An 18,791-nucleotide genomic window follows, 5' to 3' on the forward strand; every position below is an offset into this window, starting at 1 on the left:
GAAAATTGTGATTAAAAAAAAAATTGTCAGGGGGGGGAGAGGAGAAAAAATAAATGAATAAATAAAATAAACGGTGGGGGGGAAACAAGCCGCATGTGCGTGGTCCCCCTCTTGTGCTGCATGTGAGATGACGCCACAAAAAATAGTGAAGAAATGATGAATGTGAGAAGTGTGAAGGGCCAATGTTGCCTTCACATTTCGCCAAGTTTCAGCAAAAGGACGGAGCAAAAGTTTTGGGGTAAAAAGTGTCATTTTTTTTTTTTTCAATTTTGGGGTATTTGTGATCCCTTTTGAGCTCTTGGGAATGCCGAATCCCAGTGAAAATGGACAAACGATGCAGTTTCACACCTTAAGACATGTATATTTTAATTTAACACCATGGAAAACTAGTATATAGGTACACATATCAAGTTCTTGAGTAATATGAAAAAAGAGCTCCAAAAAGGCATTTTTTTTTAGCTCTAAAAGTCCTAGACGGATGCGAACCAGAATTATGCCAGGGTCACCCATACTGAATTTATATTAAGAACAATAGCTTTCACATTTTGGAACGTTTCAGGAAAATCTAATGGACGGATGAAACGCTATAGGGCAAAAAGTGTTATTTTTGACCATTTTTGACCTCTTTTGAGCCCCTGGGGATGCCGAATCCCAGAGTAAATGGATAACGGTGGAGTTTCAGGCCTTAACACATGTATATTTGAGTTGACCACCGTGAAAAACCACTATATAGTCAGACATATCAAGTTTTTGTTGAGAAATATGAAAAAAGAGCCACAAAAAGGGGAGTTTTAGCACTGAAAGTCCCCGGGGACACAAACCAGAATTTTGCCATGGTCACCTATACTGGATTTATATTAACAACATTTTGGGCAAGTTTAAAAAAAATCTAATGGATGGATCAAAAGTTATGGGGCAAAATATATCATTTTTGGCCATTTTGGGGCATTTTTTACCTCTTTTGAGCCCCATGGGAGTGCAATGGGAATTTTTGTAAAAAAGATTTTTTTACTGTGCACATCTATTAAATGAAATACAATTTGTGGCAAAATTTCAGGAAAAACTAATGGACAGTTATCTGGCAAAAGTTTGGACGCACGGGTGCCACTGAAACATAAGTCCCTCTCCAATAAATCGGGGGAAAATCACATAGAAATCAAATTTATTTATAGCTAAATATAGACAAATTAGCATGATGATTAAAAAAATTAAAAAAAGGGCTAGTTAACCAGGTTTTGTTCCTCACTCAACAGACCTAAATTGAGGAAAATTGCAATTAAAGAAAAATTTGCAATGAATATGGTGGGTGAGAGAAAAAAATAAAATAACCGGTGAAAAAAAATCACACAGAAATCAAATTAAGTCCTAAATGATTTTCTTTTTGAAACCAAAAAGAAGGTCTTAAGGACTTAATAAAAATGGTTTCTAGGATTTTTAAATGAAAGGGTGAGTGCTACCTGCTCAGGATTGTGAACATGTCAGCAATAAAATTTGTGGCACATGCAGTTATTTATGAAGTGCTTGCAGATTGCTGAACATTACTCAGAACAATAGGCATCTATTTTCTAGTGTTCATCACCTTTGGAAAATGAGTTTGTAGGTTTTCATATATGAATAAAAAATCGAAAATTATACCGTTCCAATTAAATATAAGAAGGAAAAGATTAAAATTACCAGCCGACTGTTCAAAAGAACACATTCGGCACTTAAGGCAGAACCTCCCCCTCTCCCTCTTACTGCTCTGAAATAGAATGTAATCTTTGAACCCCAAATTCATTCCGCGTAGAGACACTGGTCTGTTAGGTAGACCAACATAGGTTGGTCGAAGTACACCAAGTTAAGTACATCTATCTATGTTGTGTTTAACGTCTGTATGTAAATCAAATCCCACTATTTCTTTTGTTTCTTTGCTCTGTATTTTATTACATATTCAAGTACTTATTAATATTATATTCATTTATTTTAAAAGAAATTAATTACAAACAGATTGGTTCTCTCACACTACTTACCTGATACATGATTTCTTCTTAATGTTAGAGGGGAATCTATCGCCAATTCTACGCTTATTTATTTAGAATAGTAAAGTAAGATACTTAATATTCTCATCTATGGGAGATTGGGGGCAGAAATACCTGGTGTAGAAACCAGGTGCATGGTTACCCCTCTCATTGTGATGGACTTGTAGATCGTGTCAGGTCATCCATCTAGGAGAAAGAAAACTGATATTAAAACTGGGGGGAGAGAGACCTCCTCAGTCATGGTAGATAACCTTCCTAGAGCTGGTGATTCAAACAAATTCTCCGGTTTGCAAACTTAAATTGCTTAACGAGTAGATAGACTCTGCCTATCGCTGGATTACACACTCCTTCTTTGTCTATTAGCCAGGCACAGGGGTACAATACCAGGGACTCAACAGAGCCACCCTGTGCTTGGCCTGGTTTCCTGACTAGGACATCGGACACCATTCCCTTATCCCCAATTTTCTTTCTCTCACTAACTGAGAAAATTGGGTTTGCTTGCATGCCACTTGTGCTCAGTCCGCTGGTCTAGTCCGGTTTTGTGTGGGAGGTTGAAGGTACCCAATTGATAGTTTGTCTGGATGCTGTTTCCAATTACAGTACAGGACCCCTAACTTTTTCATAGCACTTAGAGCAGCTGCTCTATCATCAGTTGTATAATATCAGGATAGTTGTAGTACCATGTTGTGCATGGAAAGGGACCCTGCTGCTATCTCTGGCAGGCTTTCATGAGGCCACAACTTCCTAGGCAGGACTTGGGCTAATAGACCACTTGCATGTGTATACTTGGCATCAAAACTACCCCACTTTGCTGAACACTCTCTCTCCAACCTGAAATAATGTTTATTTGAGATATATATATATTATATATATATATTTTACCCTTTTTTCTTTTGGCTATTATCAAAAAATGTCCAATCTATGTTTTTCTTTTGGGCAGTAAAAGAACTTCTTTAGAATTTGAACAGAATTTTTAAAAAACCTAACCTAAATTTTAGGTTTAATCTCGAATCCTTCAAGCAAAAGTCGGTTTGCTTTGGTTCAAATTATGCAGAGAACCACTTTTTTTTCTGTAATTAATCAAAATGTTTAAATAATAAATTTTGAATACATGAAGATTAAAGATGCGATGCTTGTGTAGTTTATTAATCATGCTATTTTTTTTTTTTTTAGATAGGAATTTCCATTTTCTTTTTATTAAATTGTTAGGTGAAAGTACAGAATAGTTAACAACCTCCCCATCTCCATATTAAGAATGGCTTTCTAAATAAGTCATTTTAATACAGTCTGTAAACTGCACATGCACCAAAGGTGCATTTAAAAAAAAAATCATTTAATTTATTAAATTAACTTTTTTTTTCACAAAAGGTTAGTATTTATTCTCTTGGGAAATAATTCATTATGTGTTGTGTAGTTAGGGTATTAGAACAATTTATGGTCAACACAGAACCAGTAAATAGCAACAACACAACAGGCTAAATAAATATTTACTACTTACAAACTTAAAAGTAAATCTAATTAAGTTTTAATATATACAAATCTGTGAATAACTAACTAACTAACTAAATAATGATTAAAAAAATTAATCCGATAAATAATAAAAAAAAATTTTGAAAAAAAAAAAAAATAAAATAATTTCTCAAATTCAAACTAATTCTTTTTTTATTTTTTATTTTAGTTTGTTTCAAACGCTGATTTATATTGGAACAGAATAATAATAATAAACAAATAATTATTGATTTAATAATCGTTTGATTGAAGTAAATAAATATAAGTTGAAAATAAATAAATCACGAAATCATATTTCCCATTTTTATTTGCGGCAGTCCCGTAACAATAACAAAACGGAACACGAAGCGGTTTGTTTGTATCTTTTTAGCTCAACAAGATTCTACTTCACATAAAAAAGATAAAATTAACCACAAACTACTTCCACACAAATCTAAAAAAAAAAAAAATTCAAATATTAAATCTTATCCTAATAAACAAGAAATTACAAGTAAAACATTGATCTTTTTTGTTTGTTTGTTTTTATCGTTGACTTTCATTCAACCATTATCCTGGATCCTAAAAAAAAAATGACAGTCCTGTCTATTTCGTTCAATTTTTGTTTAATCGTAGTATATATTTTTTTTCTAGTCTTCTTTTCATTTTGTTAATTTCAACCTTTGGTTCAATAGGACAATCTTTCTGAAACAAAATAACAACTCAAGTACAACAGTTAAACAATCATACTTACGTATCATTAAGAATGCGTCGCTGATGCCGGCTGTTGCAATACTTTAAAAAGATGGTTGGCATTTGTTTTAATAAGCAAGGGAGACAACTCTGTGATTCTTGAAGTTTTGAGAAAAAAATTATGAGTTTTACGTAACGTACGTAGTGCACAGTGCAGTTATTAACAGGTGCGGAGTGTGAGCTTGATGTGTCGGGTTCGAGCTCTGTCTGCAATTGCACCATTTTAATTACTATCCTTGGGAAACATATGAATCCAGGTGTTACTCCATATACCTTCTTCCAGCTATGGATTATGTAATGGGATAGTACTTTTAGTCCTTGCTTGTGCAACTAATCTAGGAGAGGAAAAGTCTGAGGATGGAATGGAATTAAACACAAGGCCGTTTTTTTTTTTTTTTTTTTTTTTTTAATGTGGGAGAAAATACAGCTCCTTCAAAAGGGAAACTCTGGATCAGGACAAAAATAAAAATTGCTTCACTGTAGGAGAATTTTTCATTACCTAAGAACAGAAAAGTTCAACCTTAACATCAGAACATTTGCATTATTTATTTGAAGAAAATATTGAGAAAAAAAAATACAAATATATATATCAATAATATAAAGCTGAATGTGTGTGTGTGTGTGATCACTAATAGGCTCCTATATGGTTGACTATTTTAAAAAACTGATTGCATGTAATGATAGAAGATGTATCGAGACACAGGAATGGGTATGTTTGATCTGGCAGCACGGTGGTTCATTAAAATTGTGGGGTCTGCGTTCGTGCCTGGTCCACAAAGTATGGAAATAAAAAATTTAAAAATTTAAAAAAAAACGTTTACAAGGGTTTTTGATATAGATGTACATAATAATACTTTGATAAGTATGATTTAACTTAAATAGGGATGGTATAGTAAAATTGTGGGGTCTGCGTTCGTGCCTGGCCTCCATAGAATGGAAATAGGCACAAACTTTAATAAAGACTTTTCATATCTATCTGCGTAAGTATACTTTGATAATTATGTTTCAGTTTGAAGAAATATGGTATAATAAAATTATGGGGTGTTCGTTTGCGCCTGACCTCCATAGAATGGAAATATGTCACAAAGTTTAACAAGTTTTTTAATATAGATCCACAGAATATTGTGATAAGTGTTTCAGTGTAGAACAGGTATGGTATAATAAATTATGGGGTTTATCTATTGTATTTTTACTGTCATCATATTTTGCTTTGGTTTTGATACCCCCAAATTCGAAGCTATCTCTTATATATATATAAAATAAATTAGACACAGAGCCATAAAAAGTGTGGGGAAAATAGATATCGTTGGTCTTCCTTATTAGTCAAATGATAAAAAAAATATATCTATCCTACTCTTAACTAGCATCATCTCATTCTCCACAATACCACATTTACACTAGGGACCATTCTAATTAAGATAACCCAAATGACAAATGACATTTTTATTGTTCATAAATATAAGATTATAAGATTAATACAAAAATTTCATTGGAATAAAACGAGGAGTTGAGAATGAATTAAAAACAAAAGATTTGGTTAGATAAACCTTCCCAACCTATTCTAAATAATGGACCATCCACTATTTTCTGTTCTCTTTCTTTTTTTTTTTCTTTTTTTTTTCAAAACAAGCTTGTCAGTTTCTAAATAGGAGTGGGATCTTAGTAGGACAAAAAAAGAAAACAGGGGATGGAGTTAGGGAATGGATGTTCTTTCAAGATAAATGCAATTTGGGAGAGGCCAAAGATAAAAAATTGAAGGTGAGGAGTTGGCATCTTGGAGGATTTCTATTACCTGCTGGTGAGGTAGGATAAATCAGTCATTCAACTGGCTAAGAGGCTAAACTTACCTAGAAGGCTGGGATTCAACAGTACCAGAAACTGTGTGTGCCATGCTCAAGTGGTGAACACATACTCATACTTAACTTCTTTTCATACACACAAGGTTGCTGCTTGTATTCACCTTTTTTCAAAAATTGAGAAATATAATCTTTTCTATCACATCTGATCAGAGCTTCAGCTGGTGCTTATAGAAAGTGATCAGATTCTGATCAGCAAAAGATTCAACCCCTTGATCATTTCTCCACACCACCATTCGCGCTACGGCTAAGATCGTGAGAAACTCCGTTTGTCTCTCCCTATCTCATACCAGCTTGACATTGTCAATTATGTAAGATACGTTTAGCAGCAGAGGATGTTCGGGATCAATATAAGCTATCATCTCATTAACATACTGTAGCAGTTACAGAGAACTATTTTTTGTAGTGAATCAGTGCCCCCCTCTGAGTTCTTCGGCCACAGGTTGACCTATCAGCTAGGAGGGCGCATTGATTTGTAGCAGCCGAAACTCGCTACAATCATAGGCAGGAACCAATTCTCGTGGCTCGACATTTGAAATCCATTTTCTTCCTGGTTTGTCCAATCACAAGCCAGATCTCAATCATGTGACTGAGTGCATAAAAGGTGAAATCACCAACCTTTTTCCTCTTTCTCTCTGCTCTGCCCAGCTGAAGATGACAAATAAAGTTGTTTATTAATATAGAATGAAACTCCATTTCGTTTTGTTTGTTATTCTATAGATTTATCTGCTTCCTAAAAAGTTTTGAGGGAATGTCAGTCAGTTAGAACCGGATCTTTAGCCAAGCAACACCTCTTCTCTTGTCCCCTGTCCACTGGACATCCTGCTATAGCATCAACAGCCTCCACTGGAAACAACTGCTATTAGCTGGGGATGACACAGTACTAACTGACCGACGACAACCTCAAAAAGAACTTTCTGTTCCTTCTTCCTTTTTCGCAGTCCAACCTACCAGTTCCTGCTACCAATAAATATTTCAAATTGTTATTGTGACTATGTTCAAATTTGCTTTGTAGAATTGAATATAATTTCTTTAAATTTAAACGATTCCAGTGGAATTTGAAGTCGTTAAGCTGTTCGTTGCTAAACGTCAGTGACGAATTGTTTTGTTGACTGATTTACTTCGTTTGGGTACCGCACATGGAAATAAATGTGAGTTTGAAGAGTGCCATAGCTAGCTTGTAGTACTCATGTTCATCCAGGGGCTAAAGCCCCCAGTGATGTGTGCTGCTTGCAGAGCAGCAAAAAAAAAGAGAAAGAGGGTTTCAGATTTCGCCTTTTATATACTTTGTCACATAATTGAGAGCTGGCTTGTGATTGGACAAGCCAGGGAGAAAATGGATTTCAAATCTCGATCCGAGAGAATTAGCTTCTGCCTGTGATGTAGCGAGTGTCAGCTGTTACAAGCTTTTATATCAGGTTTAGATTATTATATGAATATTTATATAATATTTATATTCATTTTGGGTTTACATTTTTCTGTCTGTAAACCAAATATTACCCATTCTGTTTATATATATATATATATATATATATATATATATATATATATATATATATATATATATATATATATATATATATATATATATATAAAAATTCTTTTAACTTTCTTGAAGTTTTACATTTGAATTTTACCGCCACTGGATTTTTTTATCTTCCACCAGACTATACATTCATGTGTAATCACCTTTTTCTTTACCATATTCCCTCTGCTTAACTTATTTTGTTTTCAAGTAAGATCTTTGACTTACTTGTTGTTTCATCAAATACTTCTGCATGCAAAATCCGATCCCGCATTTTGCTAATTCCTACCGTCTGATGAGAAGGAGAGTATTTCTTCGAAACTCCGCGGATTAAGGACTATCCATTTATCTAGTGTTTCCTTTTCAGATTAAATATGTTTTTAACTCATTTCAAAGTGTTTTTTAACATATTTTATTAACTGTTTGCTTATATATATATATATATATATATATATATATATATATATATATATATATATATATATATAAAGTAAGTTATAAAATATATATGGTGATTAAGCTACACTGAATATTTCGCTTTTCATCCACTCTAGGACTCTTCAGGCTTATGCGCATAAGCCTGAAGAGTCCTAGAGTGGATGAAACGCGGAATATTCAGTGTAGCTCAATCGCCATATATATTTTATAACTTACTAATTAGCTCTATCTACATATTGAGCACTTTTGAAGTAAATACTTAAAGTTTACGCATAAATTTATACTTTCATATATTAATTTTATGTGAGTAAATGAAGTAGTTATATATATATATATATATATATATATATATATATATATATATATATATATATATATATGAATTAAATAAAAGGCTCCATTTGGAATTCCATGTAGATTCCCAAGTTTTGCAGAAAGATTCCCAAGCTTAACAAGAAAGAACTGAAGAAGGTCTGAGGTTACATTGGCCGAAACGTTGTGAGAATAACACTCAAGATGAGAAAAATAGTCCAAATAGTCCAAATAATACAAATTAGATAGCAAACATAAAACAGAATCGAATGGACGATGTTGGATATTGTTGAGTGGAGGAACAAAGGAAGCAGAATAATGTCCCATCTATTCTTCAAAAAAAAAAAAAAGATGTACCCATGGATTAAAAAATGACTACCCAGATTTTTATGAAATTTGGAACATAGAGTGTAGACGTAAAAATTACATTTTAATCGTTACTATGCTGTTGCATGTGATGTTATTCCTCTTCATGAACCTGGGCAACGCTAGGTAACCCTGTGGTCTAAATAATAAAGGTGAATGATTATGAATCTGTTTGTACATTTATAGGAAGAAACACAATCAGTGATATTTTTTATGAAATTCGGAATATAAATTTGAGGAGAGTAGAAAGTGGACCTTGGTTTTACTTTTGTCAACCTCGTAACTCCTACTTCTCTTATTTTGTTCTTTAGTCCTCACATTCCAATAAGCGATGTTTTTTTACACAGGAGGAAGAATTGATGTTTTCTGAGTGAGAATCTATCTATCTAATACTTTGTTGTACAGTTTTAGACCTGGAAGCAATTTTTTTTTTTTTTAGCTTCTTACATCAAGTGCCTCCATGCTTTGTCTGGAGCGATTTTCAAATAATAAATAATGTTTTAGAAAAACAAGCTTCCCCCTCTGAATATAAATAAACCTAAACTTCTGTGTTATATATTTTTTCTTTTTACATTTTATTCATTTCTGCAACAAAACAAAACTATTTAAAGTTTAAGTTCGGAAAATTGGACAAATAAAAAAAAAAAAATGCTTATTAATTATTTTGAAGAAAGAGTACTAAAGAATATACATTACTTTGTTCTTACTTCTTGCATAATATGTTATTTTCCCATCCAACCCGGGCAACACCAGATAACACTGCTTGTAAATAATATAAATCAGTTTTATATATACTTTTTTTTGTTAACAATACAATTTCTCAAAAAAACAAAAACAAAAAAAAACATGGTCTTGATTTTTGGTACCTGTTCTGATATTACACATAATCTGTTCTGTCCTCAGTCAGTTTTAAATATAAATCTTTCTAGACAGAGGTAATTTTTATTTTTATTCCCATCCATACTGCCCTTTTTAAAGGAGCTAGGTCTTCCTCCAGATTTAAAATCGACCTAACGTCTAACTCTGCCCTCATGGGGAGGAAAATGAATATGCACTGTTCATTTTGTGTGTAAGAATAATCTGGAAGAGTGATGATGGCAAAGTGGCTAACAACAGGAACTTAAAACCTGGGTTCGACTCCAGTTTGTTCTGCAGAACCACTTTCATCAAATCCACACTTGATCTTGTGCCTTACTTTTTTGAGAAGACGTAAATAAAATAACAAGTGGTCATCCAAGATAATTTGGTGATCATATAAAAAATTCCATAGTCTACATTGGTAAATATTATATAACTTGCACACTTGCAGCTCCACCTCCCACTCCCAACCATTTATCTGTGCTTAAAAACGTCATTTTTTTTTTTTAGTTTTTAGTTTTTACTTTATATGATGAGATAATTTACCATGAAGCAACAGCAAACATCTATTACTCATTGCGTGACAACACAATATAACGGCACTAAGGGCTTATTTATAAAACATTTAAATAATTAGTAATATTTTATAGGTTAAATGATAGCATGTAAAGATAGGAATTGGTCATAATGAACACTGCCTTTTATGTATTCTCCTGACAAGACTACTCCCAGCTATCCCAGAATTCCCTGCTGAAATCTGAAAATTGTTATTTTTGCTTTTTTCATCTTGTTTTCTTTTGCTATCTCTTTCTTTCTTTTTTTATTTTTTAGCAAGCTAGAGTTACTAATCATGACATAAAACTACTGTCAGCCACAAAACCTTCTTCATATGCAGAAGCAAGAAATCTTTTCTATATATATAAACTAGCTACAGTACCCCACTATGCTGGGTGGAAGCAATATAGAAAAATTAACTTGTCAAATGAATTAATAATGTAATTCGTACAGATTAAACTATATACACTTATTTACAAACATCAGAAAGTAATAGTATAGACGATTTAAAGCTGTGTACAATTATAGAGTTGAGAGTCCAGAATCTTTCAGTTGAAATAAACTCCACTAATGGCAGACTCCTGCTGATTTTATGGGTATTATTCTCCCACAAATTGCTGCTAGTAGTGATGACATAATATGAGCTATTCCATACCATTTTCTTGAGCCACTACTTCTACATAATGTCAACAATAATAATGATAATATTTAAATAGTAAAAAAAAAAAAAACTTATCCATTTCAATCACGCCAAATTTTTACTTTTATTATATTTTTAGTTTTTTTAATCTTTTTATTATTTTTCTTTTTCTTTTATTTCATTTCGAGCAACCACAGGCCATGGTTGAAAAGATATTAAAACTACCTACTCCACCCACACATTACAAATACTCACTTCTAAAGAACATGTTTTGTCTAAAGGAAGAAACAGAAAACCTTTTTCACATCACATTTAGTGGACATCTCCAAATACATTTGTGCTTTTAATTTAATGTATTTACTCGAAAATCAATCATCCTGATGAAGTCCCTTGATTAATGATGAAACATCGATAAATTCACCAATGTTTTAGGTTTTACACTTTATTTCCCAGTATGAGGAATGTGTGAACATTGTTGCATATTATTGTTCTGACAAGTTACTGGACACTGAACTGAAAGAAAGATATGTTAATTTCTTATATAGTGTGAGAAAAGGCTCCTAGTGACTTGGCATTAAATATTTAATGGATTCATTTTATGCTTTTAATAGAGATATTTTTAACGCTTTTCATTGGTTGAAAAATATATATTCTTTTCTATCTTAATTTATTTGAATTGGCAATTGAGTTTTATACACAATCTGCAACTCTTTTTTTGTTGTTAATTTTTCTTTGTGATAGTACAACATGACATTACCCACTCCAATAATTTTGGAGATGCCCATACTTCTGCTTCCAAAAGTGGCACAACTCTCATACGAAAATTCAAATATATTAGATTTGTTTTAAATTTCATCCTTACTCATTAGCTACCAATGGATAAGATTCCCTGAATTTCAATATCTTGCAAAGACTCGTTAAGCCTTAAATTATAGACATTTCGAGAATGAAAATCAAAACTAGAGTAAGGATTCAAAACATAAGGTTAAGTATCATTATGTTTTGATTTTAATCTTCGTTAGAAGACAAAAAAAAAAAAGACATAGAACTGTTCTGTTAAAGGAATTCATTTTACCCATCCTGAGGCGGGTATTCTTTTGGTCATCACATAGAATTGGATGCACTTTTTTTTATTCATTAAGGCTGTAATGTTGTGGTGTATGTAGTGGTAGTAGTTTTTGTGTTGCAAAGTCGTACCCTAACATGCTTGTAGATTAGTTTAACAACAACTAGTCCACACATATGCCAAGGATCCTACTTAATTCTTGCTGACGGCTCCGAGAAGGGGCGCAGCAAAATCCCAACCATACCATGGCATGCTACCTCGACTGGTAGGTTAAACTTGGCAAGGGGGGAGTGACAATTATGTCACTCTGACAAGCCACCAGCGGTGTTCCTGGAAAGAAGAAGCTCTCAAAGCTCAATAGTCAGCAGATGTGGACTGCAACTTATCCATATGCTCCAGTCGTTTTGGATCCCCATGCTATTGGAAACAGCATATGAATTTGTGAAGGTAGGCGTGCACTCACTCTGCCATACAACATTGCATACTCTTGAAAAAACCCATGCACAGGCATCTGTGTTCTGACTACTGAACAACAACCGACTGGCGACAGAGGCAGGCTATGTGATGACTAAAAACCTTTAGTCAGAAAGTGGTAGATGTGTGTCTCAGTTATCCAACTTCTGGATTGAAGCAGGGAAGATGTTTGGCAACAACATCCAAGACTGAACAGCCATCTTTAAGATCCACTCTGCTCACCCCAAATGAGGAGGGGGTTAGAAAAGGTGCCCCAAACATAGCCTGCTTCAGCTTTACCATCTGGGATCACCACTTGGTGGTCGAAATATAAAGGCAATAAAAATGAAATTTGGTGCATGGAACGTATGAACCCTGATGGACACTCTGAACTCCAAATGACCAGAGAGACGAATAGCCCTCATTGCAAGGGAACTACAAAGATTCAACTTTGATATAGTAGCCCTGAGTAAAACACAATGTGCAAGAGAAGGGCAACTGAAAGAAGAACAGTGACAGTTTACTTTTTTCTAAAAGGGCCTGGATGCAAAACAAACATAAATCCATGGAGTTGGTTTTGTCATTCGAAACAGTCTTCTCCCCCAACTGAAAGAACAACCAGTTGGAATCAATGAGCAGCTCATGACTTTAACAATTGAACTCACCCACAAGTAACATGCTACCATTATCTCTGCATATGCCCCAACAGTTGTGGTCGATGATGGGGGCAAAGAGCTTTTCTATGCTCAGCTTGACAATGTACTCTCCTCGCAAAGAGAAATTGATTCTTCTGGATGACTTCAATGCCAGAGTTGGGCAGGACCACACTCTTTGGCAACATCCAAAATCAAAACACTGGCACCTCATTGACTATATGATCATACACACTAGGAGTCGCAATCTGGTGCTCAACCCACGAGTCATCACAAGGGCTGATGACTGCTGAATGGACTACCACCTGCTCTACCATGAAATTGCAGATCCAACCAAGGAAACATTGAGGCAAAGTGAATGTCCAGAAGTTTGATGTTAGGCATCTCCAAGATCCTACACACCTTCAAAACTTTCACCAAAAAACTATAAGAGCTACTTTCCAGGGCAACACTGGGGACGTAAATGACCACGCGAACTGACTGCTATCACAATTTTCATGCCCATCTGAATGACCTGCAGTCAACAAAGAAACAACAGTACTGGAAATGCAAAGCCGCCATCCAAGAAGCCACACATACAATTGAACAATTGGTTAAGGAACAAAGCAAGGAAGATCCAATAACTCATAGATCAACGCAACACTTGCGGTTTCTTCAATGCTACAAAAGCCATCTATGGACTTTTGACATAGAGTCAAACTCTCCTCAAAAGCAAGGATGGGTCAAACTGTTTAAGAGTATCTCTGCCATCAACTTCAGATGGAGAGAACACTTTGAAGGGCTGCTGGACCAAGCCAATCCGTATGACAACAATGCCTTGAGCGCCATTCCACAAGTATCCATCGACAAATCTCTTGGAAAATCTCAAGCCTCCAGGAAATCAAGGAGGCAGTCAAGTCTTTGAAGAATAACAAGGTTCTTGGACTTGATTGAAGGCATGAATGCCACAGTCCTCTCTTCTGACAGACGAGTCCTTCAAAGTTAAAACGAGCATCAAACAGGGCTGCATCACTGCCCCAACACTCTTCATAATGTTTATGACAGCCATCACGCACATTGTCAAGAACGACCTTCCTTCAGAACTCACCATTGTCTACAAGACAAATGGACAAGCTTTCAATCTCTCCTGTCCGAGATCAAAAAACAAAACCTTAGTTATATCCCTGGTAGAATTCCAGTATGCTGATGACAAGGAGACGCAAAGTGGAGATACTGATCTCTCAATCTGCTATGGAACTACTGGTCGACAACAGAGTGAGACAATGCTGATACTGCTAAAGAGGATATGAGCAAGAAATACGGATTTATATCTAGAATACATTGTCATCTAATGACTTTTCAAAACCCTTTGAAATTGATTATTTCCTTTGGACAAACTATCTTTCTCTTTAGATATTGCCCATATTATCCAGCTCAGTATTTTTACATCGTATACCCCTTCCCCTCTTCTCCAAGCCTTCTCCCATCTCCATTGGACAGTTTAGTTGATTAATATAACCTGTTATTCTTATTATTTACAAAAATGTTTTTTAATGAATAATCCTTTCTTTTAAACAAGAATTTAAAAAAAAAAAAGAAAAGATATATTTTTTATTTTATTTATGAAATCCTTTTCTGTCACCCCACTCTTGGCCCATTGAGGATTGCATGATGATATTCTAGGGGAGATCAAACTTTATTGTGTAATAAAATTGTTTTATATCTATAACCCACAGTTGTTATGTTCTTTCATTTTGCCATCCATATGCTTCACTCGATTATTTCATGACACTGCTGATCTGAACTAAGATGTGTCATATAGACCATAACTCACATGGCTAACATGTATTTCCTTTTTTTCTCATTTTCTTTATATGTTATGAGAATGTGAGGAGGTCTTGTTATCTCATAAAGCTATAAGATTCTCTGCAGGAGAATATTTCCCTGAATATCCCCGGTTTGTATAGTAACAATCATAACGTATACTGCAATTTACAGAAAATAACCCAGTATTTTTATTTTTATTGAAGAAATTCAACTTTTATTTGGAGGCTACAATTGCTGCCAGTATTAGCTATCCAGGGGAGATAATTTAAAGTTTTGGTCTTTTTATACTGTTTTTGCAGAAGACAAATAACATCAATCCAGCGTAAAAGTTTATACATTCTTTTTTTTTTTTTTTTTTTCGAATTAAAATTCTACTCAATTATCTCCCGTAAACATTAGTGTGTAGGCTAATATTACTCATTCAAAAATATTTCCTCAAGTTTTCCTGTTATTTTTAAATGCCATATTTCACTTCAGTGTCTACCAACAGAAGCTCCATACAGTTTTCTGCACCCAAGGAGGATGTAATGTAGTTATAGTTAAGATTATTTCAGCAGACAGGACGACTGTAGCAAACAAAATATAGTTCCTTCCGATTAATAATTATCTTCCTCTAAGATAACCTGATAGCTTCCCTTCTTCCTCCATATTAAGAATGGCTTTCTTGTCCACTTAACCATGTCTAATTATCCAGCCAAATAGACAGCAGAAACCAAGGTTCATATTTAGAATTCAATCTAATTAAAAAGATAAAACTACAGAAAAATCTGTTGGATTTACATACCCGTCCTGGAACGATAATATCATATTCCAAAAATCACGTAATTGATCAATTAGTTTTATTTTTATAAAGACAATCATTTTTAAACGCTTTAATTTCCTCTATGCATTACGAGCCTGATCTCACAAGTCACAATTATTATGGACTTATCTGCCCTTGTTTTTTTTTTCAAAATAGCGATGTGAGAGGCAGTCCCTTTTGCTTACTCATAAAATTTTATTTTCCTAAATAAAACTACTTGATCAATTTACATAATTTTTTAGAATATGCTATTTTCGTTCAGTGACAGGTACGTACACCATGAAGATTTTTTTCTGTATTTTGTTTATTTTAATTAGATTGAATCCTAAACAAGAACCGAAACCGGAAGTAAAAACGAGTAGACAATCTTGACTATAACCGGTAGTGCCTGTGAGAATGGTATCCTTACATTGAACAGAACCCCACTAAAGTGGTGAAATAGACTCAAGTTGAATTAAAGTTCAGTAAATTTTTAACTGGCAAGGGAGATAACCGCATCCAATTCTTACAAACCGGAAATTCAATGTTACCCCTCAAAGTAATTCCTGTATTTATCCAGCTCTCGTCTTTCTTTTCCTCGGAGTAGAACGAGTCATTTTTACTACTTACAAATTTAATATGCCGGTATGTAAAAATCTATTTATTCTCTGTGTTAGAAACTGATTCATAAGTAAAGATAACTTACTGTTGTTATTCTTTTGATCGTGATCATAAGTTTTCTCAAAGATAACTTTAAATATTTTTTTTTCACTGGATTAGTTCCTTATTTTTGTGTGATTTGTCAGATTCGATCGAAATATGATAGTGTTTTATTTCCATCTTTTATTTTTAACATTTAAAAACTGAACAACCGATTTTTGAAATCGCAAAAGTAAACAAATTGGATTCGTCGTGAAAAATCCACACCCATTTTTTACAGCAACGTGTTTGTGTACTTTTTCCTCCTGTCAGAAATTCTCTGATGAAAACGACGATTAATCGATTTGTAGTTTAAAAATTACATTGCAATTTAAGATCTAATGAAGTAAAGATTTCAGTTAATGTTGATTCTTTTTTCGCCCCTAAAAACATGTTATTTTGTTTTAAAATTTTAATAAAAAAACAAAACAAAAACAAACTAATAACTTGGTCATGAGACAGAAAAAAAAATATTCTTATTTACTTGTCTCCCTACGAGGGCAAAGTTCGATCTACTTTTAATGTGGGGAAAATCCCCCCCTCCCAAAAGAGACACTCTGGGTTGGAACAAAATAAAAATTGCCTCAGTTTTTGAAGGATTTCTCCTTCATTGACCGAAGACAGAATAGACTATGTAGCCCGAACATATACTACACTTTGTTCCAAACCGAAGTAGTAAATACAAGGAATGCATAGATCCAGATTTAATAAATAGATGCAAATTTAAAATTTGGTAAAAAAAAAAAAAATATATGGTGCTAAATGCACTTCGCTCTATTGAATTCAATTTTACAATCTTTTTTTTTTTTTTTAATTGTTAGGTGAAAGTACAGTTACAAAAACATTCTCCTCTCCCCATATTAAGAATGGCTTTCTAAATAATAACGTTATTTCAGTGCATAAGTACCAAAAATATATATGTAAAAAGAAAAACACACATTCTCTTAAAAAAACAACAACAAAAAAATAATATTAAATTAAGTTTTTTGAATACTTTGTACATTTGTACAATGTAATTTTCAAACTCCAAATCAAGCAGTAGCCTTTTTTTTTTTTAAGAGAATTTGGGACGCTGAAAACGTACACCAGTACACCACCGGGTTTGTGTGTGTGTATTTGCTAAAAACTATTTGCAACTCTCTTGTGTGGCAATGACTCATAGTCGAATTTTGTTTTATTTTTAATTTTATTTGCTTAGATTTGCTCTTATTTCAAAGACAATTGAGCTGTTGTTCTCAGAAGTAACTAGTTTACACGAAGAAAACCAAAACATTTTTATATTTACAAAAAAGAAACGATAAAGATGTAATCGACAATGTCTGAGCCACTCCTCCTTTTTATATTTTGCCTCTCTCGTGATTCATTAATCGCGTCTAAACAGTTGTAAACATTTGTCCTTCGTATGTAATTTTTTTTTTCCTATCTTGTGGAATGATGTTCTTTGGTTTAAGGAACACAAATCTACAAAACCCATGATAGACACTTTCGCACATAAGTTTATGGTATTATTGTAAATGAGCACCTTCAGCTAAATCACTCCACTCTCAAATGAGATTCTATTTTTTAAGCGATATTTGAACGCCCCTTTCTTTTGTGTGTGTATATGTGTGTATGTGTGTGTTACCATAAACTGACGCCACAATAAATAAATGAGGGTCAAGGAGGGTGGAATGACCGAGGAGTGAAAACACTAGCAGCCGCTAGGATGAGTGCAAAGAGGACTGAAACCTTGGGGGGGTATTGCCACCCAAATTCATGTGAAATTCATGCCAACGAGAAATCAATGGTAAGCGGCTGTTGCGATAACACAAATTCAACTGCAAAGACTATCGAAAGCGGTGGAGAGTACTGGAAATCTGCAGAGATTTATTGTCACTCAGACTCAGAAGCAGATATGCGTCATTGAATTCCTCCATACAGAAAAAATTGAATCAATCAACATTCACCGGTGCCTGTTCAACTTTTATGAAATCGATGCAGTTCATGCCAACACAGTTAGGAGATAGATTCGTTGATTTCAGAGTGGTAACAGAGATGTGAGTGACAAATCACGCTCTGGACACCCATGCACATTGCTGGCAAGAGTTCATTGAGAATGGTAGTGATTATGTGGAAAAATGAATTCTGGAGCACAAAAGGTCGTTTGTTTTACCACTCCCATCTTTGTAGTTTTTTAACTTTTCTTTCTTTTCTTTTTTTTTTTTTTTTCTAAGTTAAAAAATAGAGTGCATTACTTTTTGGAGCGACCCTCGTAATAGTAATAATAATAATAATAATAATAATAAAATTTTGTACTTATGCAGTATACGGACTATGTTGAACGTTATTATTTAGAAATCCGTTCTTAACATGGGTAGGAGAGAGGTTTGTTTTTTTTATATTCTGTGCACTGACCTTCCAATTCAATAAACAAAAGATATTGTAAAAAATGAATTTAATTTGAAAATCCTATCTAAAAATTAATATGTTCCATGTTCTGCATAAGTGCCACAAATTTTTAAGTATGGTATCAGTTTTGAATCTAAAT

General features: G+C 33.8%; 2 protein-coding genes across 4 annotated transcripts in view; one reads left to right on the forward strand and one right to left on the reverse strand.

Moving 5' to 3' along the window:
* LOC145261972 (TBCC domain-containing protein 1-like) overlaps positions 1-15,669 on the reverse strand; it is a 69,227-nt gene extending 53,558 nt beyond the window's left edge. Inside the window, exon 1 of one of the 2 annotated variants that reach the window (XM_080119803.1) lies at positions 15,569-15,669. The gene's annotated coding sequence lies outside the window, so the exon portion shown is untranslated. Of the gene's footprint in view, positions 1-4,257; positions 4,388-15,568 lie in introns of those variants that run through there. The other variant, XM_080119797.1, reaches the window with a different exon arrangement.
* A 15-nt stretch (positions 15,670-15,684) lies between these two features.
* The window catches only part of LOC145262235 (actin-related protein 2/3 complex subunit 3-A-like), a 28,998-nt gene continuing 25,891 nt past the window's right edge, over positions 15,685-18,791 (forward strand). Inside the window, exon 1 of one of the 2 annotated variants that reach the window (XM_080119815.1) lies at positions 15,685-16,210. In XM_080119815.1, the coding sequence (XP_079975941.1) occupies positions 16,205-16,210 (6 nt within the window). In that variant the 5' untranslated portion in view covers positions 15,685-16,204. The remainder of the gene's footprint in view (positions 16,211-18,791) is intronic. The other variant, XM_080119819.1, reaches the window with a different exon arrangement.

Source organism: Euprymna scolopes, chromosome 1 (assembly GCF_053919585.1).
Source record: "Euprymna scolopes isolate OS-2025 chromosome 1, ASM5391958v1, whole genome shotgun sequence".
Taxonomy (NCBI): Eukaryota; Metazoa; Mollusca; class Cephalopoda; order Sepiida; family Sepiolidae; genus Euprymna; species Euprymna scolopes.